The sequence below is a fragment of the Marmota flaviventris genome, chromosome 18 (assembly GCF_047511675.1).
Source record: "Marmota flaviventris isolate mMarFla1 chromosome 18, mMarFla1.hap1, whole genome shotgun sequence".
Lineage (NCBI taxonomy): Eukaryota > Metazoa > Chordata > Mammalia > Rodentia > Sciuridae > Marmota > Marmota flaviventris.
The window spans coordinates 11,910,215-11,931,778 of record NC_092515.1 but is presented as its reverse complement, the minus strand read 5'-3'; the positions used below and the strand labels follow the sequence as shown (position 1 = coordinate 11,931,778).

The window sequence follows — 21,564 nt, the reverse complement described above, 5'->3', positions numbered from 1 at the left end:
GACCTCCAGTGGCAAGAAAGTCATGTTGCCTCCCTTTAACACCAGAGAAGTTCCTGCTCTGGGTGCCATGCCTATAGACCCTTTAATCCAGCAAATGTTCACGAGGAGCTCCTACTACCCACTAAGCCCTGTACTGGGTTCTGGGAATGTAGGCATAGTCAGACCCAGTACTAGGCCCCGACTCCCAAATTCCATTCTACACAGCTAGGCCTGACAAAAACACATGTTTAACTCAGTCTTTATTGACTCTTTTACTTCGGGGTCACCAATGCTAACGGGTGGAGGGTTGTGGGGGCATCTTTATGCATGTCAAGGACCCCAGAGCATCCCCTTAAGAAAAGAGAATAAATCCAGTTTCAGAACTTACACAGTGGCAGAGAGGGGAAAGAAAAAGGGACATAGTATATACAGAGGTTTAAGGGGATGCTGGAAAAGGGCCTTTAGCAACAAGGCATGGTGGTGCTAAAGAGGGAAACAGGGTAGAATCAGCCACTGATCTGGACCCCTTCGGCCTCAGCCAGAGGGTATATCTCAATGGCCTCTACCAGGGGCAGTGCCTCTACTGCAGACTCCATCACAGCTAGTCCAACAGCTGCTTCTGCCTCTGCCAGCTGTTGCCGCACAGCTGCCTGATGCTGCTGCTGGTGGGTCTTGCGATGCTTCCAGAGATTGGAGAAGGAGCGGTAGCTCTTGCCACAGTCGGGACAGGAGTAGGGTCGTTCACCTGTATGGATGCGGCGATGTTCTGCCAGGCGCATGGAGATGGCAAAGGCCTTGCCACACACTTCACAGGCAAAGGGCCTCTCACCTGTGTGCAGGCGCCGATGGTCTTTCAAGTGGGTACTCTGACGGAAGGCCTTGCCACAGTCTGGACATGGGTATGGTCGCTCTCCTGTGTGGATACGCCGGTGTACTTGCAATGATGTCTCTGTGCTGAACAGCTTCTTGCACTCACTGCACTCTAAGCCCCGGCGTCGGGCAGGGGCTGAGGAGGCTGTGGTGGCAGTACCTCCGAGGGTTGCTGGGGAGGCAGCAACTGGGGTGCGAGTGGCTCTTGGAGCCCGAGGAGCTGGGGGCTCCTTAGCCAGGACCTCTCCAGGCCCAGCAGCTGCATGGGCCGCCTCATGTGCCTGCAGCCGAGCAGCTGAGCCCACTTTCTTGCCACAGGTCCCACACTCGAAGCGACGTGGGGCCTGAGCAGCAGCAGCTGCACAGCGGTGCTCTCGAAGTCGCAAAGAGGAGGGGAAGGCAGCCCCACAGGAGGGGCAGCGATGGGGCTGGCGCCCAGCATGGGCCACAAGCTGGTGCACCTCTAATAGCCGGCGCAGCAAGAAGGAGCGGGGACACTCACGACACTTGTATGGGTACTCGCCTGTGTGGTGGTAGCGGTGCATAAGCAGGCGGTATGGGCGGTGAAATCGTACCCCACATTCCTGACAGCGGTAGGGGAAGTGCTGGGCATGCACCAGGCGGTGCTGCCTCAGTGTGGAGCTTTGCGTGAAAGCCTTGCCACAGTCCCCACAGCGGTAGGGTCGTTCCCCTGTGTGTGTAAGTCGGTGGCGCGCCAGATTGGCAGGTGAATTGAAGGGCTTGGAGCAGTCAGGACAGGGGAAGGGCCGCTCTCCTGTATGTGTGCGCAAATGGTTACGCACATGAGACTTCTTCTTGAACATCTTGCCACAAATACTGCATTTATGGCGCCGCTCCAGCCGGTGCACAAAACGCTGGTGCCGAGTCAGCTGTAAAGCTTTACCAAATTCACGGCTGCACAGGAGGCAGCGGTAGGTACCTGGGGCAGCAGGCCCTGCTGAGCTCTCCTCAGACACAGGTGGCTCTGGGGCCTCTGGCTCTCCAGTCTCTGCTGGGGCTGGCTCAGGAAAACCAATGACAGGCTCCTCTGGTGGGACTGGTGTCGTGGGCAGAGGGACACCCCCTGCTCCATGGGTACGCCTGTGATAAAGGAACTTGGTGAGGTTGACAAAGGTTTTCCCACAAGGACACGAATGCAGAGGATTTGGGGTATGAGCTCGCCGGTGGGCTAGGAGGAGGGCCTCTGTGCCAAATGCCAGGCCACAGTCTACACATAAGAAGTGGGACTCACTGCTGTGGTCTCCAAGATGCTGGTCCAGACTAGAAGGGCTAGGGAAGACACGACTGCACAGGGGGCACTTAAAGACACCTTCCCGGTGACTCCGTAGGTGCTGCTGTAGTTGGTGAGGTGAGAGAAAGAGCTGATCACAGGCTGAGCAAAAGAGCTCTTGGGTGGCTGCCCCACCTGGCTCTCCACTGTTGTTCCTTCGGGCCCTTCGCCCCCGGCGATCGCGCCCAATTGCTTCTCCATTACGTAGCTCATAACTGTGGTCAGAAGCTGGCAGAGGGTCAGGTTGAGACACAGGCACCTCTGCAGGTGATGGGGTCAGAGTCTCCTGCTGTAGGGCAGGCTCCTCAGGCTCTGCGGCAGGAGCAGGAAAATGGGTAGCCTGGTGCTCCAGGAAGTCAGCTGGAAGCTGGAAGAGCTGGGAGCACTCAGAGCATTTGTAGAGTAGTAGTTCCACCTCAGTCACTACCTCGGTGGTGGTGGCAGCTGCAGATGGGACAGCAGCCCCTTCCCCTCCCTCTTCTGCTTTTCGGTAGGAATGTTCTACAGCCACTCGTGCCTGGCCCACAGGGGGCCCTAGGACAACTGGGGACCCTAAGACAACTGGGGCAGGAGACTTGGTGGGTGTGGCCCGAAGATGTGTCTGCCGGTGGCTCAGCCAGAGTTCCTGGCTGGCAAAGAGAGCCTTGCAATCTATACACTCATAGTGTATGGTGCTGGAACTCAGTGGGGGCACCTTGGGTGGTGGCTCAGCTGGCACTGCCTCCTGTGGTGCCATCATCTTCAGGTGCAGCTCCTGGTGCTCCAGGAGCTGGCTGGGTGACATCAGCAGTTGCCCACACTCTAGGCACTGATACTGGCTCTCCTGTACTAAGGTCTGATAGAGGCCTGTGCCTGAAGCTGCTTCTGTGGCCACAGTGACTCCAGGGTCAGCCACACCAACCAGCTCAAAGTGTTGCTGGGGTACATGGGAGTTCTGGTGCACAAGCACCTCCTCCAGGGATCCATAAAGCTGGTTGCACTCAGAGCAGACATAGCGGTGCTCAATGTATAGGACTGTCTCCTCTGATTCCTCAGTCATTGCAACAGTAAGGCCCTGTGGGCTGTAAGAGGTGAGAGCAGGGTCAAATCAGCTCTTCCTAGGGACAATTCTTTCCCTTTATCACCCCTACCTTCTATTATCTTAAAACTATTTCCTCTCCTAACTTCTTCCTTTGATTTTTCTACTCTAACTTCCCTCCCTAACAATGCTTCCTTTCCTGAACACACAAAATGAAAACACCAAGTGTAAAACCTTCCCAGCAGTCCCTTCCCAGGGTCCACCCCAAGTCTCATCTCTCAACTGAATCACATAAAAATTCACCCACCAAATCCCTATAACCTGTCTAATCCCTCCATCTCCCATTCCTCATAGCAGAACCCATGGCCCAACCCATCACACAAGAACCTGTCTCCACTTAGATCTCCTTCCACTGATCCCTTACAACTCACACTACCCTTGCTAAGGTACTCAGGAGAATCTTCACATAGGCCTTCAGTACCTGTTTCTCCTGGCTACACTCTTCATTGGACTCTGTTCTATCTCCCAGGTTCTCAGACCACTCAAACTTCCCCAGTGACCTGCCACTCCACTTTTGGCACCCTTACATGATATAACACCTCTCTTTTACACACACCCCTGTTAAGCACCAACTCTCCCTCTGGTGCCAGATTTCTCACATCAAACTATCCCTTTTCCCAATCAAATGTTCTCACATCAGCCTAACCCATCTCCACATCCAAACTTTTTCTACCTTAACCACTTCCTCACAATGCCCAGACCCCTCTGCTTGAACTGAAAACTTCTTCAACAAATCAAGGTCCTCTCCCACACCTAACCCCTTATCCAGAACAGCCAGACCCTCAAAAAAAAAAAAAAAAAAAAAAAAATTACCTCTTCTCTGTAACAAGTCTACAATTCTAAGACCCTCTCCGAACCCAGATCCCCTCTTCACATTGATTTAAACCCCTCTTCTTCATACACAGCTACCCAAATTCATCCTTGGTGCCCATATTCCTTCATATGAACCTAAGTCCCTCTTCTTTGCATAAATGCCCAGGTCAACCTTAACCTATTCCAGGAATTCCCAAACACCTACTTCACATCAACTTTTCTTCTTTGTAAAAAGATTCCCCAACTCTGTAACTCAATCCAGAAATATTCAGACTACCCTTCCTAATGGCTCAAACTCCTTTCCCACACAGCCCTTCCACAGACAAATCCTCTTCAGGGATATGCAGACCCCCCCATAACCACTCTAACCTGGAAGACAAACCCCTTCACATCCAAATCCTTCTCACCAGGTTACTACTATGGAGATACCTAGATTTCTAATTATCAATGTAGCATCTTTCTCATCACAAGGATATCCAAACCACCCTCTCTTTAGCACACAGATCTCTCTCATCACATCACCCCCCAGGGTTACCCAAAACACATCTTCACCTTGGCCTAGTTACCCATACTAAAAGCAAATGAGCGAACAAAAACTACCTCCCTTCAGTGCATTCTAGGGACACCCAGACACTTTCATATGAACATACCCTTTGTACAAAGGCCCCTCTCAACCCTTTCCAAGGGTACCATCCCCCACATAATGTCCCACCACATTGGCTGAACGACTCTTCACATTAATTTAATCCCATTCTTCACATCTGGATCTCTTCCTCAAGTCTAAATTCCCCTTAAAAGAAGAATATTCTTTTCCTAATACCTTTTTACACCAAGATCCCTTTCACTGCCCTAATGCTTTCCAGACGTAACTAGATTTTGCCCCCAGGGTTAACTTAATCACCTCTTTCCTCATGCTCTAACCCCCCTACCCCGGGCACCAAAAAGCCCTCTAACCGCCCCCACTTGGGTCCAGTACTCGTCCCACGACCCAGGTCCTTTTCCCCGATACCCCGTGGAGCCTAGGAGCCCTCCTCGGCGTCAGCACTAAGGCCGCGTCTTCCCTCCCAAGTCCCCACCAGCCCGAACCCTCAGTCAAGCCCCGCCCCTCCTCACTCAGCCTGCACACGACTCTAGTCCCCTTCCCCACCCGCCACCCTGTCCCGACTCATCCTAGCCACGCGCGTGCCCCGCGGCCGTTGGTGCCATTCCGCCCTCACCGCCCTGCGCGCGCCCCTTCGGGCCCTCCCTGCGCAAGCCATGACGAGAACAGGCCGCGGGGGAGGGGTGGAGGCCAGGCCGGCCCTCCGCGCGCCCGCTGGCACTCACCCACCTCTGCCGTCTCGTACGCCCAGGGACGGGGCAGCGGCTCTTCTTCCACAGCTACCCTAGCGCGGCGCCCTCTCTAGCTCCCGCCGTCGCCTCTCGCCTGCTCCTGCGCCTCACTCTCGCCCCAAGCCACCCTCAGCAACGCCCCTCCTACCTTCCTCCACGGTCGCCGCACAGACGGCACCACGCGACCAATTATCGCCTGCCTGGCTCCGGCCTTTCTGCCAATCGACGCTCTCGTCTCTGAGGCTCGGGCCAATAACGAGGAGGATCTGGATGCCCCGTAGCTCCCAACCAATCCTCTCGCTACGTTCCCTCAACACCCCTCCCCATGGCCGGGTTTGTAATGACCGCCCCCTTAGGCCTCCAGGAGGTTGCTCCTCCTCCACCTCCTTTTCGGCTCCGCCTCTGACGGCTCGAAAGGAGAGCGCTGAGCCGAGGGCAGCGCGATGACGTCAGGAGGGGCGCAAGGCCGCGGGCGCCATCTTGGCTGCACTGGGCGGGAGTCAGCGTTGGGATTGAGGAGAAAATCTGGGCAATTGAGGCATAAGATCCCCCCGGAAGGCGGAGGCAGGGGAATTGAGGCTTAGAAACCCTCGAGGACCAAAGGAAGAAAGTCAAATGCCAGTCAGCGGGAGGGAAGAGGGGAAATTAGAGCGTCCATCATATGGAGGGGGTTTAAAAATTGAAACCAAGGCACCAGGCTCTATTTTATTAAACAGGGAGTGAAGGCAGGAAGGAAGGGCGGGGAAGCTAAGAGACGGGATAGAGACGAACACGAAATGTTAGAAAGGAATGGAGGGTGGGTAGCTTAGGGTAAAAGGAAAACAAAGGCTCCAGAAGGAAATGGGAAATGGAGAAAAAGAAAAGGGTCAGGAATTTACATTTGAAGAAATGGAGTGTGGAGGGTAGAGTACCTGAGCACAATTCGGGCGTGAGCCTGGAGGAGATGATCGATAGCGCACGGACTCAGGGAGGACGGATCCCTATGTGTCTGAGGGATTCTGCCCATCTCTGCTCACCTTCCCTTCTGGCCCTCCAGGTCTTGAGAGCAAGTTGCTTCAGCACTGTTATAAAAAAAAAAAAAATGTTTTTAGGTGTTGGGAATGCAGCTCAGTGGTACAGTGTTTGTCTTGCATGATCAAAGCCCTGGGTTCAATCCCCAGCACTGAACAACAACAACAAAAAATCAGAGGGCCCTCTGAATCTGAGGTGGGGGAACTGGAAGATAGAGTTGGTCAAACCTCTCCTCCCTACCCTTTCCCATTTCTCAGAGAATAAACTCAGACTTGGGTCTTTTCCCCCATCTGAGGCCAAAAAGCTAGTAGGGGATTGAACACCAGAAAATCTAGGTCTCATTCTTCAGTCACTACCTTTGCTTTGCCTTTATCAGTCTCTTAACTGGGTGCCCTAACTTTCCACTAATCTCCCTAACACCAGGCCCACGTGGTTAAACCAGGATGTTTGGACTGACATCCTGGCCCAGCCACTTCCTTGCTGTGAACTCCTTTGTGTCTCAGTTTCTTCATCTGTGAAATGGGGCTAAGAACAGCTTCTGTCTCAGAGAGTTGTTGTGAGGCATGGAGTAAAATCTACATAGGAGTTAGTTTTTATTAGTGTCTCAAGGAGCTTAATAATAATAGCCAACATTTCCTATGTTAGAATGTGCTAGGAATTATACTCAGTGCTTTCCATGCATTATTTAGTTTAATCCTCTGAACAATCCTCAGAGGGAAAAACTATTATCCTGAGTTATCCTCAAAGAAACTGAGGCCCAGAGAAGTTAAGTAACTTGTCCAAGTTCCCATAATTAGGAATAGACAGCCAGGATTCTAAGCCAGGAGTTGATCCCACCCAAAGTTTACAATATTTTTTTTTAATGAAATAGTCTTTAATAATAATAAACATAATACTAGAATTGGTCAAGCTTCTAGATCTAATCACCTATTTATAGAAAATACAATATATAGAGGGACAAGCATTTATAAGACAATTGGGGAACAATCTTGGTCCCCAGGTGCTACTGCACGGCAGGCTGAATGGTTTGTGATTGCATGTTGAATGGCTGGACTAAGAAGTAGAACAAAGAAGTTGACGAGGAAATTAGCGTGCTCTAAAGTTAAGGCCTGCAAAGGTTCTTAAGTCAGGCTGGATTTGCCCTTAGGGTGAAGTCATCTAGGGTGGGAGCCTGAGAAGTAGAAGTTAGGCTCAGCCTTTGATAGGCTGTCTGCCCTTGGACAGGTTTTTGCTCCTACAGAGACCTCCTTTACACTTGAAAGTCTGAGGGTCCAGCGTAGTTTCTCAGGCCCCTTTCTGCTAGAACCTTCTTGGATTTTTTTTTTAACTTTCTTGTGTTGGTTAGGACCTTTTGGACTATATAGGAGTAAAAAGAGGTCTGGTTAGACATTCTGGAAGTGGCAGCACCAGACCCGGACTTCAAGAACAGTGTTTAGAGAGAATAGGTATTCTTTGTTGATATTGCTGCATAAGCAAAGCCAAGAGGCAGGTATGAGTCTGGGCCTCAGACCTGGCTAAGAGTGGGTTAGCAAAGTCATAGGTGCTGCCCAAGTTGGGTGAGGAGGTGTGTGCAGAGTTGTTAGTCCAATGTCACATGTATGTCAGGGATGCCACACATGGCAGCTGCAGAGCGCTCCCCATGCCAGGCCTGTGTGTGGTCTGAGAGTTGCCACGTGCCCAGTTGTGTGTGCGAGGCAAGCGGTCACATGCTGAGGGCCGCACGTGAGCGTGTCACTGTCTCCTCCCATCACGAGCATGGGGGTGGTAGTGAGTCACGGGCTCAGCCTTCAGCGCCAACTGTCATGTTCCTTCCCCCAAAATTTCACCCCCCACCCAGCCCGTGCACCACCCACCCCCACTCCAAGATCTGTGGAGATTCTCTCTTCCATCCCCCTCCCCAGCTAGGCTCCTTTGAGAGGCAGCAGAGGCTCCCTGGGAGGGAGGGAGTCTCCCAGCTCTGGCTGTGCCCTCCACTCCCTGCTCTTGTGTTGTGCCCCTTTCCCAGAGCTTCTTTGCTCTGGTGACTGGAGAATGAAGCCCTCTTCTTCCTACCCACTCATCTTTATGGATCCCAAAGACTTCTGTATGTGTTATCAAGAATTCCCACACCCGAACCCATTTCTTCCCTTCATGGGGGCTCTTTCTCCATGACTGGCCGCTCTTGCCTCAGTGGGCCTTTTGCATCTATGAGCCAAATCCTTGTCTCTTTTGGGACCTCTGGTTTCTGTGTCACCCCCCCCCCCATTATCGTGCCCTCCTCCCACATTCTTGTCCCTCTCCTGTTCCTGTGGTCTGCTTCCTTATTCCCTTTCCATGGACTGAGGAGTTTTCTGTTTCTTGTCCTATGGGCCCATCTCTCTGGATATTGATGGCTGCCTTTCTCTTTTTCTGCATTTTCCTTCATCTCTGTAGCCCTCTCTCCATCTCCATGGCCTTCTCCCCAAGTCTCCCTGCTACCTCTCTTCCCTGTGGGCTCCCGTACCTAGGGCTGCCTGGGCAGGGCGGTGGCATGGTGTGGTAGAGGGGGTGGCCTGGGGGTGGGCCCTCCATCCAATGCAGCTCCTTCCTCTCATCAGCATTCTCCTCGCGGGGGGCCCCCCAGCCCAACCAATGCGAGCTCCCCCTCCCCCGATTCCCCTCCCTCCCTCCTTGCTCTCTGCCTCCTCCCTCCCTTCCTCCTGCCTGCCCTCCTCCCTGCCTCCCTCCTTCCACCAACCACCCCCCCCCCAGCACTCCAGGACCCAGCGCGGGCGGCGGGCGGGCAGGCAGGCGGCGGCCTCAGAGGGGAGAAGGAGCGGTGGCGGCGGCCAGCAGCAGGGAGGCAGGCCCAGCTGGGGACACAGAGCCGGCGGCTGCTGCTTCTCACAGGGGACCAGGAGTCCGTGGCCAGGCCCTCCCACCGAGGCCCTGGGAGGGCCGCCCCCGGGACACCCCACCTCCGCCTTCCTCTTCCACCTGCTCCTCTCCGTTCTCCCTCCCTGCTCCTCTTCATCCTCCTCTCCATCCTCTCCTCTCTCCTCCTCTCCTCTTCCCCATCTCTCCACCTCATCTGCCCCCTGCTCGCTCTCCGCCGCCAGCATCCCATCCTCCCCAGCCCCTCTACTGCCTGCCTTTCCAGGTCCCCAGCATGTTTTTCCCACTGGGGCTGAGGGCTTGAGGACTTCAGGCCCCAGCCTCATCCAGGGCAGGGCCAAGGCTCTGGGGGGAGGGGGGGACGGGGGCGACCCCCTCCCCCCCATCAAGCCCTCCCCTCCCCCACTTCTCCCGATGGCCAGCTTCCTTTTCTCCACCCAGTCCTCGCCACCCCCTGTGGCCCCCCCAGGCCGGCCAGGCTAGGGGAGGGGGCGGGGGCCCTTTCCCGGGCCGGCTTCCCCCTCCCCCGGCTTTGCCTGTGTCCCCCTCCCTTCCGTTTTCACCTTCCTCTCTTCCTTTCCTCCCTCCTTCCCCTCCATTTGCTCCTTCCCCCTCTCCTCTCTCCCCTTCTCTCCTCCATTTTCTCCTTTCCCCTTCCTCCCCTCCTGGCCCGCCCTCTCCTTTTCCACCTGTCCTTCCTCCCCTTCCTTGGGAGCCACCAGTTTGGATTAGTTGGGGTCCACAGCCGGCGGCGGGGGAGGGGGCCCTGTGAACTGCCCTCTCCCCCTGCCCCAGCCACACCACCACCCAGCACCAGACCATCTCTCGATTGTCGCTCCTCTGTCGTTCCTCGGGCCTCGAGGGAGCCCAGCCCTCCGTCCCACCAGGATCCGTGAGTGTCTCTGCAGGGCGGGGATTGGGCTGGGTCCTGGGTCCTGGAAGGCTGGGCTCACTGCCCACCTAATAGGGTCCTCACATTCCCTGTTCTCCAGACAGCAAGGACCCTCCCTCACTAGGGGCCTGCTTCATGCCCTCCATCTCCCTAACCTCCCTTCACCATGACCTTTTCTCACCCCTACTTCTGGGTACACAGTTCACACCTGCCCCAGTCCCTGGCTTCCTGAGGTCCTGTGGGGTTGGCCAGCTCTTACTTGTGGTGTCTCACTTCTCTGGGGTTTCTGGCAGGTCCCTGCCCCCACCCCCTTCACTGATCTTTGGTCCCGTCCCAGACCAGCTCCTACTCTCACTCTGTTTCAGTGCCCTCCCCACCCACCCCTGTGCCTACCACACGCCCTGTCCCCATCTTATCTGCCTATCCCACCTCATATCTCTTGGAAATGTCTTTCTGTTTTTGTTTCCACTTCATGTGTCTCTTGGGCCTCTATCTGACTCTGCCCAACTTCTCTCTTCTTTGCTATTAGCCTAAGCCTGTATTGTTGGGTCTGTTAGTGGTCTCTGTCAGAGGTGCCCAGGCCATCCTAGCCATCTTTCCACTTCTCCTTCTGTTCTTTGCCTCCTTTCTCTCTCCAGCTCTGAGCTCAGGACTTGAGGTTTGGAGGCTGTTTTCTATCTCTTACTTTTTGCCTTCCCTCCTTCAGACCCACTCTGGGTACCCAGCCCCTCTACCTACTCCCTAGCCGCCTCTGCTCCCTGATTGCTGGGTGGTTCTGCTTTTCGACCCTGAGCCCTCTCTTCTCACTTCTGTTTTTCCCTGCCTGGCCTTTCTGCTCCCATCCCTACCCATGCCTGGGGGCTTGCATCCCCTGGGATCTTTTTACCCCCACAACCATCCCTGAGCGTCTCCTGCTAGATATGCCTGTGTTAGGGGGAACTAGCTGCCTCTGCCACTCCAGGCACATTTATTCTTCCTCTCTGCCTCAGTTCTTTCCTCCTGACTCTTTTTCTCTCTCTCTCTCCTGTTGTCTCTGAGTCCATCTCTTTCCCTGTGTGCTTCTCCCTCATGCGTTTCTTTCTCACTTCTGCCCCTCTTACCTCTCTTAGGCTGCTGTGCAGCTCATCATCCTCCCTCTTCTTTCCTCTCCCTGTCTCTTTCTCAGACTCTCCAAGTTTTATTGTTTCTCTCCTCCCTACAGTTCCTGTACTTTCTCTTCTTCTTCTTCTTCTTCTTTTTTTTAAGTCTTCTTCCTCACCCTATTTGCCTACTCATCTCTCCTTTGCCCTCTTGTCTTTCTCTCTTTCCCCAGTGGCAGGGCCCCTTACTTGCCCCTTCCCCCCAGCGACTGACAGTGTTTTTGCCTTGTCTGGCTTGGCCTGAGTCCCCGTCTGTAGTCCCAGGCCTGCTGGCTCCCTATACCTCCTCCCTCTCATCTTCAGTCTGTTTTCTGCCACCTTGGGTGTTTCACTTCTAGGCTGTGTCTGTTTGTTGTCCTCACTCATTTAGCCCCAGTTACCACTTTTGGTCTGTCTGTCTTGCTGTGCATGCCTTCCTGGACCTCTGTGTCTATTTGCTGTCCCCAAGCTTGTCCCTGCATTGTGTCTCTGTCGTTCTCCCACCTGTGTCTCTTGGTCCCTGCCCTTCTGTCTCCTCTCTTGGTCTTTCTGTCCTCTAGTCTCTGCTCCCTATTTGTTCCAAAGTCTCTGGTGTCTCAGGATGACCCCTCCCAACCCCACCTTCCCAACCTTTCTACTGTGAGCTCTTCTCCCAGCTCTCCCATCATCCCTTGCTCCTACCCTTGACAAGCCTTCACCTTAAATCTAAATTACAGTCTGTAGCCACCAGCCTGTCCAGCATGCATTCCTGTCCCCCAGCCTCTCCTTCCCAGAGGCCCAGAGAGTGGTGACTTGCTCAAGGTCATGCAGTGAGGCCAGGGTTGGGACTGACAGGTACAGAGCTCAGACTGACAGGGCTCAAACTGACTGGGCTTTCCTGACCACATCATATGATCCAAGGTTTTGGGTTGTACTTCTGTCATTCCTAGCAGTTGTCACTCTGGCATCTCATCAGCTCAAGCTTTCCTTCTATGGAGACTGGGTGGGATGTGGAGAGACACTAGTTTCACCTCATAGCACTCCGGGCCCTACAACAATCCTCTGTCCTGGAAACCCAAGTATCCCTTCTCTTGGGGCATGGCCCTTGGCCCGTGCTGCATGTGCATCTGGCCAAACATCCTGCCCAGTGGTGCATCCAGAGCCATCCCTAACCCCTGGCGGTCGAGAGTTGTGAGAAGCAAAGATTCAGTCTCCCCCTTTTCTTCAGCTCCCCAGAACAGGGTGGGGGCAGCAGTTTGGCATGCACTACTGCAACAGCTCATTCCCAGCCTCACTCACTTTCTTGCCTTCTGGCTCTCCTCGGGTTGCATCCTGAGTTGGTTTGTGCTGTCTATTCTGTCTTCCTCACTCTGTGCCTCTCCTGTGCTTGGTCAACCTATCCTGCTCTCTTCCTCTTCATATATATATATATATATATAGTAGTTGGACACAATACCTTTATTTTTTATTTATTTGTATGTGGTGCTGTGGATCAAACCTAGGGCCTCGCACGTCCCAGGCGAATGCTCTACCGCTGAGCCACAACCCTAGCCCATCTCTTCCTCTTTTTGCTTCTGCCCTCTCTTTCTGTATCTTCATATCTCCCCCATCTTCTTTCTCTTCCCTCTTTCTCTCCTAATTCTATCCCTAGCTCCCTGTAACCCTTCTTGTGTATCTCTCTCCATTTCCCTCTCCATTTTCCTATCATCTTTCTGTTCCCTTTTATATCTGCCTGTTTTTCCTTCCTTTCTTCTTTACTGGGTCTCTCCATTTCCCCCAAGACCTTCTAGCTCTGTTTCCTCACTTCTCTTTATTCTTTTTTTTTGGTTAGGCCCCTTTACTACTTTGGGTCCATCCATCTATGTGAGTCTCCCTCTTCCTTTCTGTTCTCCACTCTCCTCAAGTTTCCTAAGTCCTGGATACTGTCCCCAAACCAGACCCCAGATGTCCAGTCCTCTCTTCCCATGGGATTGTGGGAACTAGGGATGTCAGGAAGGTGGCAACTGAAGCTTGGGATGGGGTTGCCTAGCAACCATTGCATTCTCTCCAGCCTGTTTCTGTTGCCTAGTAACAGCTGCCTGCCCAGAGACAGGGGCGGGACTGGGTGAGGGGGGTGGCACTTCCTGGTTTCTTATTGGGGTGGGGCTGGTCCCTGGAATCACTCCTACCTGAGATCTCTAACATGCCTTGCTCCCACTTGGGTCACTGTGTGCATTCTCTAGCAGTGTCTGTCCCATCAGTGCCCAAGTGCTGGGAGCTCCTCCTGGTTGCACCTCTGAGCCTGAGCTTCCTTCTAGCAGTGCCCCAGTACTGCAAACTTATAGTCAGAGCAGGGTCCTGCAGAGCTGTGAACCCTTCACCAGCAATGTCCTGGGGGTTGTGCTTGTCATCCTGTCTAGCAGCCCTCCTAAGAGACTCTGCCTTCATATCAGCAGTCTCCCCTCAGCTTGGGGGTCTCCCTGCAGGTGGCGAGTGGGGGCCGCGGCAGCTGCGTCCCCATGAGGAGGGGAGGAAGATGCCGGCTGAGCTGCTGCTGCTGCTGATTGTCGCCTTCGCCAGTCCCAGCTGCCAGGTGCTCTCATCACTGCGCATGGGTGAGGTCCTATAGCAGCCCCTCTCTCAGAGACCTCCTTCTGGGTCCTGGGGGTCCTTTTGGGAACCCATGCATGTCAGTCCCCTGGGATCCAGGATTCTGGGCCTCACATTCCCACATTCTTCAACAACATGGGGAGCCCTGGCCCCCAACTCCTCCTTCCTCTGCACCTAGGAGTTGAGATCTCCAGTTCTCTCCAGTCTCAGATCCAGAAGTCTAGACCCTTAGTCTCTATACCTGCCCTCATTTTAGACCCCAGCCCCTCTTTTCTCAGGACCTAGGAGTCTGGTCCCCAACCCCTGTGTCCCCTCAGCTGCAATCCTGGACGACCAGACAGTGTGTGGCCGTGGTGAGCGTCTGGCCCTGGCTCTGGCCCGGGAGCAGATCAACGGGATCATCGAGGTCCCAGCCAAGGCCCGAGTGGAAGTAGACATCTTTGAGCTGCAGCGGGACAGCCAGTACGAGACCACGGATACCAGTGAGCGGGGCCACGGGGGCGTGGGGTGAGGCAGGGCAGTTGGGGCCCTCAGTCTGTCCCTCTGCCCTGACCTCCTCATCTTGGCCTTGTCTTCTCCTGAATCTGTCTGCCTACTACCTTTGTGTCTGCCTTCTCTTTCCCAGAGGAGGCTGCTGCTGGGTGCAGGTCCTGGGCAGTGAGGCAGGTAGCTTAAGGGTGGGTCAGCAAAAGCATGCTGAAGGAGGCTAGACTGAAGCAGAACTTTGGCAGGTGAACAGAATGTAGAGAGTAGCACTGTTCCCAGCACACCTGTGGAGCCCAAGCCTGCCACATGATAGGGGTGTGGAAGTGTTTGAATATTGAATGAATGAATGAATGAATGTTAATACACGCTACTTGAACAGATGTGCTGGAGATATTGACCTTTGCAAGCAGCTGTCTTAAACCATGTTTAAGAGCTGGGGATGTAGCTCAGTGGTAGAGCACTTGCTTAGCATGTCACGAGATGCTAGGTTCTATCCCTAGCAACACCAAGAGGAGGAAAAAAAGATAGCATGATTTGGCAGGGTTTTCTTCTGCAGGCCTTATCAGAAGTTCTTTTTTGGGGGGTGTGGTGGGGAGGGTTGTACCGGGGATTGAACCCAGGGGCACTGAGCTACATTCCCAGCCCTTTTTTATATTTTATTTAGAAATAGGGTCTCACTAAATTAGAGCCTCACTAAATTTTTGAAGTTGGCTTTGAACTCACAATCCTCCTGCCTCACCTCCTGAGCCACTGGGATTACAGGCGTGTACCACTGCACCTGGCTTTAGAAGTTTTATTATTTTCATGTAATATTTCAAATCACCAAGAGGGAGAATGGGGCACAGCATTTCCTAGATTTTTTTGACTGGTGCAGCATAGAACATGGTCTGGGAAAAGTGATGGTGGAAAGTAAGAAGACAGATGGCATTGTAGGCACATACCTGGAGTCTGGAGCTGCGGGGCAGGAGGAAGAATTTGGAGCCAAGGAATAGTATGTGGGGTTGAGGCCATCCTGACTACCTGAATTCAGGGCACATTTGAGAGAATCGTGAGTGGTTCCTGGGATAGAATATGACAGGGCAGTGGGAGGCAAAATTGGGCAGATTGGCAGCCTGGCTTAAGGAGGCCTGCAGTGCCAGGGTAAGAGACACCACCTTTAGCCAAGGCAGTAGGGAGTTGCCAATGGGTTTAGACCAGGGACTAGGCTTTTGGAAGGGGAATCCAGAGGCTGGATTTGAGTGATGCATGAAGAGGCTGGTACTTGCCTGACTTGGTAATCCAAAATAGGACGGGGCAGAGGGATTAAAGAGTGGGGGACAGGTATAAGAAATCTTGGAGACAAAGAAGAGAGAGGAGTTGGTGATTAATGACTATGGGGAAAGAGGCACCTGGTCTGTGCAAGTGGTGGGACCTTCACAAGTGTGGAATGCACAGAAGTAACAAGTTTGGAGGAAGATGAGATGTTCAGTTTTGATACTTTTAGTTAAATATGGCAGAAACTCTACTCAGACTGGTTTAAGGAAAAAAGAGATATTATAGCTAGGGGCTTAGCTTACTTGTAAAGCACTTGCCTAGTCCCTGGGTTCTATCCATAGCAACACACACACACACACATACATACTATTAGATCAGGTTGCTAAAAGACCTACAGACTAGGGGCTGGGATTGTGGTTCAGCAGTAGAGCATTTGCCTGACACATGTGAGTCACTGGGTTCAATCCTCAACACCACATGAAAATAAATAAATAAGCAAAATAAAGGTATTGTGTCCATCTAAACTAAAAAAAAAAAAAATACTTATTTTTAAAAAAGTCCTGCAGGGCTGGGGATGTGGCTCAAGCAGTAGCACATTTGCCTGGCATGTGCAGGGCGCTGGGTTCGATCCTCAACACCACATAAAAAAATAAAAATAAAGATATATAAAATAAAAAAAGAATTCTTAAAAAAAAAAAAGTCCTGCAGACTAATTTTAGGAGGCATGACTACATCCAGGTACTCGAATGATATCCCAGAATTATTCTAGGAATGGCTGGATCCAGAGGTTGAAATGATAGTCTAGGAATCTCTCTGTTTTTATCTCTGGGTCCTGCTTTCCTCTGAGTTGGCTTCATTTTCAGGAGTGCCCTTCTCAGCTGGTGGCAGGATGGCTGTAGCAGTTCAAAGCTCACATCTCACCAGTTTAGGAAACTCAATAATAATCATAGCAGAACTTGGGGAAGGCTCTTTCTGGTCTGATTTGAACCCAGAACCATCTCTGAACCAGTCACTGTGGCCAAGAGGATGTGGCTTTGTGACTGGCCAGGCCTGAGTCGGGTGCCAATCAATCCTGGGAAGTGCATAAACTGAGGGGCAGAGTGGTTTTTCCAGGAAAAGACAGCATTCTGCTGTGAGAACAGGCACGAGCAGGCAAGAGCAGCAGCTGTCTGCCTCTGAGTCTTGAGAACCACATGTGTTTTAGGGGAAGAAAGCAGTAGGAGCTAGTAGATGTAACAGAAGGGTGGTGTCTGGAGCAGACCCAGGGGACATTGGCTGCGGGTTCAGTGTGGAGGGAGTGCTGGGTGCATCCTAGGTGGCAACATGGCTGAAAAGATTGAGAAAGAGGAAGGCAGAGGAACTGGCCCCCTGGTGTCTGTCTCTCTCTGCTTTCCTTTATTTCTCTTAGTCTGACCTGAACCTCTGCCTTGTTTCTCTTCCTTTTGTACACTATATTGAGCAAGATCAGGGATTGGGCCTCTAGGACTGGGTAGATAGAGAAGCAGCAGGCATTTTCAAGTGTCCAGGTCATCTCCTAGTCCAGGCTGTCCCCTGGCGGGTGGGGTAGGAGAGGAGACCAAGAATCCCTGACTCTGGTCTCTTCGTTTCCCCTTACAGTGTGCCAGATCCTGCCCAAGGGGGTTGTGTCTGTCCTGGGACCCTCCTCCAGCCCAGCATCTGCCTCCACTGTGAGCCATATCTGTGGGGAGAAGGAGGTGAGGCATGGATCGCGGGGTTGGGGGTGAGTGGTCCCTGGGAGGTGAGGGCTGGGGAGCAAGAGGATGGAAGCAAAAGCTCCCTCTCTGTTCAGATCCCCCACATCAAAGTGGGTCCTGAGGAGACGCCCCGCCTTCAGTACCTTCGCTTCGCATCTGTCAGCCTCTACCCCAGTAACGAGGACGTCAGCCTGGCAGTCTCCCGAATCCTCAAGTCCTTCAACTACCCCTCGGCCAGCCTCATCTGCGCCAAGGCTGAGTGTGAGGGAGGAGAACTGGATGTTTTGTTTTGATTCCCCCCAAATGTCCCTTCCCATATGGTTGTTCAGTCCCCCCTGGCTAGGAGCCCTGGGCAACCTGGGTATTAGGCTTTCCTAGTAGTCCCCACTGTCCCTTTCCCTTTTAGGAACTAAGACCTCTGGTTCCACAGACCCCTTCTTTCCCCAGAGGTACGCAGTTGGTCCACAAATGGTCACTGAGTACCTGCTTCGTCCAACCTTCTGCTAGGCCCTGGGGGGATTGGCCGGGAACAGTGCTAGGCAGGTCTCTGCCTTCACAAGACTCTATCTAGGGGGGGCTGCAGGTCACTGAATTGTTGGGACCCAGACTGGTAATGTGGGCTTCCAGGAGGTGTGTGGGGCCTCTGGGAGGGCCCCAACCTATCTGGGAGGTTCAGAGCCTGTATCTGAGAAGAGGACATCTAAGCTGAACCTGGAGGGCATATTCCAAACAGAGGGCTTGGCAGAGGCAGAGGTGGCTCTCTGAGATGCTCAGGACTGCTCCTGGCTGGAGTATAAGAGCAGTGAAGCAGGAGGCAAGTGAGCCATGGAAGTTTTCTAAGCAGGACAGGGCAAGGGCACACAGCCAGGTTCATGTTATAGGAAGAGAGTGGGTTGGAGAAGGACACACGAGACTGGGAGACCAATAAGAAGCAAGGAAAGATAATGTGGTTTTGGGCCCAGGTGGTAGAAATCAGAGTAGAGAACCAAGGTGGATTGAGGGAATGGAGGAGGGTGGGGAGGCCAGGGTCAGCCATGGCACCAGAGAGAACAACAGTCAGCTTGAGGAGCACATGCTGGGTATAGCAAATCTGTCTTAGACATCCAAGTGGTTAGTCTGGTAGGTGTGGAGCTTGAAAGAGGGCAGATTGTGCTCTGTAAGCTCTGGAAGGAATTCCTGTTTCCAAGGGGGCTCACCGAGCATCTGATGGGTGCCAGACACTGTTGGTGTTAGTGACCCCCAGTGAGTGAGGCAGACAGAAATCATTCTTTGTTAAACCTCCATTCCGAGAGGTGTTAGGCAATAAACACTGTAAATAAGCACTTGCTGTGGCTAGACACAGTAAGCTCTGTGAGGACACGGCAGCCAGTAATAAGGATTGGAAATCTGGAGGGGGCATGGAGGACATTTTTAAACAAAATGATGGTCTCAGCCCTGAAATGGTGGGTTCGGGCCTTGTTGAGAAGGTGATTTTGAGTAAGGGCTGGAGAAGATGGGGACCTGAGAGAAGAGAGTTCCAGGTAGAGGGAACAGCCAGGGCCAAGGCCACAGTACAGAAGCGTGACTATTGTGTGTGCAGAGCAGAAAGGAGCTGTCTGTGGCCAGAGCTGTGTGAGTAACAGGGAGAAGAAATGTGGAGCCATCAAAGGGCTTGATGCAGAGCAGGAGGCCACCTATTGACATCATTTTGGCTGTTGTGTAAGAAACAAACTTATAGGAGCCAATGTGGCTCTTGCAAGAGGCAAGAGATGGCTGTGGGCTTGGGTCAGGTAGTGATAGTGGGATGGCAGAATGGGTTCTAAAGTGTTTTGAAAGGAGAGCCTGGATGGGCTAGGTGTGGATGAGGGAGGTGGAGCGAGAGAAAGCCACGCTTCCATCGAGGTCTGGCATGAGCCACTGTCAGGCTGCAATTGCTGTTCACCCAAAGGTGAAAAATGGGGCAGGGTAATGTGGTTTGGGCAAGAAAACAGGGATGTTGAATGTGATGTCATACATCCCAGTGAGGGTGCGGGAGAGGCGTTTGGAGATCTGGGGAGGGGTCTAGGCTGAGATTTTACTTGGGAAGGATCTGGGCATTAGGTCCCTGAGCCCAGTGCCCTGAGGCCCCAGCTACACTGGGGACAGCCATACCATCTTCTTGGCATGCCCTCTAGTTCTCTACCTGCTGCCCTCTAGTTCTCTACCTGTTGGGGAGGAGAAAGGAGTGTCTGCCCCGTGTCTGGCACCCAGAAAGCAGGGCTCTAAGCCAAGGCCTGACCCTCCTTCAGGCCTGCTGCGATTGGAGGAACTGGTGCGTGGCTTCCTCATCTCCAAGGAGACGCTGTCTGTGAGAATGCTGGATGACAGTCGGGACCCCACACCGTTGCTCAAGGAGATCCGAGATGACAAAGTGTCTACCATCATCATTGATGCCAATGCGTCCATCTCCCACCTTGTCCTCCGCAAGGTGGGCCCTCTCCACTGTTTCTCATTTCAAAGGACCAGGGTCAGAAACCTTGGTAACTGTGACCACATCACTCAATGCTCAGGGCAATGATGGGAGAGGATATCAAGACCCTCTTCTTACATGCAACTGATGATTATAAGGTTCATTGCCTGGCCTGGCTGCTCCCTTGACGTGTGGTCCTGGACAGTCACCTTGTCTTTCTGGGAAGTAAGGACAGTGATAGTTCCTACCTCAGTGGCTTGTAGTGAGGGTTGGTGAGTGAATGGCCCGGAAAGTGTTTAGCACAGTAGAGTTGAGATACTTACTGTGCATCTTTAATTTGACTATCACTCTGCAGGACAAGTGTCATGAGCATTTGGTAGATGAAGAAGCTGAAGTTTGTGGGGAGGACTGGCTCAAGGACACACAAGAGGGCCCAGAGCAATAGGACCTTCCCCCGGGGGCTCAGCACATTCTGTCTACCAGTGACCCACACTCATTAATCACTGATTTGCTTCCCTGTTCTTAATTTTTCTTCATAATCAAATTTGTATTATTTTTCTCCACTTTTTTTTAAATTAAAACCATATGTCATTGCTGATAATAGCCCACAGAAAGAAGTGAAAGTGGACTCTGAAGGCAGGATGGCTTAGGGAAAAGGTTTCAGGCTCAGGAGGCAGACTGGCCTGGGCAGGCAGCCTGGTCCCTCCGGTGGAGCTGTGTGTGGTCTGCTTTCTCTCTCACCTTGCCCTTCCCCGATAGCCACGTGTAACCCTCAGCTCCTGCCATGCAGGAAATACAAGTTGATGCCCTGTAATAATTCTCATGGCAGGTCAGGACTGGGCACTCATGGTGTAGAGAGGTCTTCCAGCTTTGTTCTTGAGGACTATAAGAAAGGGAACTCAAAAAACGAACCTCAGGATTAAAATGGGTGGCCTCTGGTTGTGTGATGCTTTTCTGAGCTCATATGTGATGGGGCTGAGTCCTACACATTAGCAGCTCAACACCTTTTGGGCAATGTGAGGTTTAAGGTTAAGTTCCTGTCCTCGTCCAGCCTGTTTCTGAGGTTTTCCTTCATTTCCAGAAGGAAGTCTGCCAAGTTCCTTTATGAGGAACAGTAGGCATTTGGGGGCCCTATTGTCTCCTCTAACAAATCTCTGCTCACCTGGGGCACCAAGGGATCAAGGTCTCCCTCTGCCCTCACCTGTCTCCTTCTGTCTTTCTGTTTCTAAGTGTCTCTTACTGTGTTTCCTATTGGATCTTGTCAGGCCTATCACTAAATCTCTCTTCCTTTCTTGGGTTCCCTGATTGATTGCTGCCTGCTGGACCTCCGCCTCTCATGCCACCTCTTGGCTTCTGTGTTCTCCAGGCCTCGGAGCTGGGAATGACCTCAGCATTTTACAAGTACATCCTTACCACCATGGTGCGTACCCCTGCCAGCCCCCAATCGCTTCCCACCGTGTCTGCCCCACTTGGGATTTAGCCCCAGCACTCACCACCTCTACTTGGTCTCAGGACTTCCCTATCCTGCATCTGGATGGTATTGTGGAGGACTCTTCCAATATCCTGGGCTTCTCCATGTTCAACACCTCCCACCCCTTCTATCCTGAGTTTGTGCGCAGCCTCAACATGTCCTGGAGGGAGAACTGTGAAGCCAGCACCTACCCAGGCCCCGCGGTGAGCAGAAACACCCAGACACACTGCACAGATGCTTCCAGGGGCCCCTTTCAGACCTCACTGAGATCATACTCAGAACCCTCTGGTACCCAAGAGGCCTTTCAATATGATGCTGTGACAAGTCTAACCCATGTCCTCTTCTTCCCTGCTTCCCACACTGCTGCAGCCACACCAGCCTCCTTGTGGTGCCTCTGCTGCCCCA

The 21,564-nt window shown here is 52.9% G+C and overlaps 2 protein-coding genes across 7 annotated transcripts in view; one reads left to right on the top strand and one right to left on the bottom strand.

Annotated features, from left to right (window-relative positions):
• Positions 1-222: 222 nt before the first annotated feature.
• Positions 223-6,393, bottom strand: Znf574 (zinc finger protein 574). 5 transcript variants are annotated; one of them, XM_027945807.2, is made up of 2 exons: positions 6,275-6,393; positions 223-3,201 (listed from the first exon to the last, which is right to left on the bottom strand). In XM_027945807.2, exons 1-2 carry the CDS (start codon positions 6,367-6,369, stop codon positions 486-488), a joined length of 2,811 nt encoding a protein of 936 aa, XP_027801608.2. In that variant the 5' UTR covers positions 6,370-6,393; the 3' UTR covers positions 223-485. The 5 variants fall into 5 exon arrangements, with proteins under 5 accessions (XP_027801608.2, XP_071461147.1, XP_027801607.1 ...); XM_071605046.1 differs by lacking the exon at positions 6,275-6,393 and adding an exon at positions 5,512-5,532; XM_027945806.2 differs by lacking the exon at positions 6,275-6,393 and adding an exon at positions 5,358-5,503.
• A 3,173-nt stretch (positions 6,394-9,566) lies between these two features.
• The window catches only part of Grik5 (glutamate ionotropic receptor kainate type subunit 5), a 58,405-nt gene continuing 46,407 nt past the window's right edge, over positions 9,567-21,564 (top strand). Inside the window, exons 1-8 of one of the 2 annotated variants that reach the window (XM_027945803.2) lie at positions 9,567-10,119; positions 13,682-13,810; positions 14,123-14,287; positions 17,163-17,260; positions 17,356-17,521; positions 19,528-19,706; positions 21,055-21,108; positions 21,201-21,362. In XM_027945803.2, coding sequence (XP_027801604.2) covers positions 13,732-13,810; positions 14,123-14,287; positions 17,163-17,260; positions 17,356-17,521; positions 19,528-19,706; positions 21,055-21,108; positions 21,201-21,362 — 903 coding nt within the window. In that variant the 5' untranslated portion in view covers positions 9,567-10,119; positions 13,682-13,731. The remainder of the gene's footprint in view (positions 10,120-13,681; positions 13,811-14,122; positions 14,288-17,162; positions 17,261-17,355; positions 17,522-19,527; positions 19,707-21,054; positions 21,109-21,200; positions 21,363-21,564) is intronic. The other variant, XM_027945804.2, reaches the window with a different exon arrangement.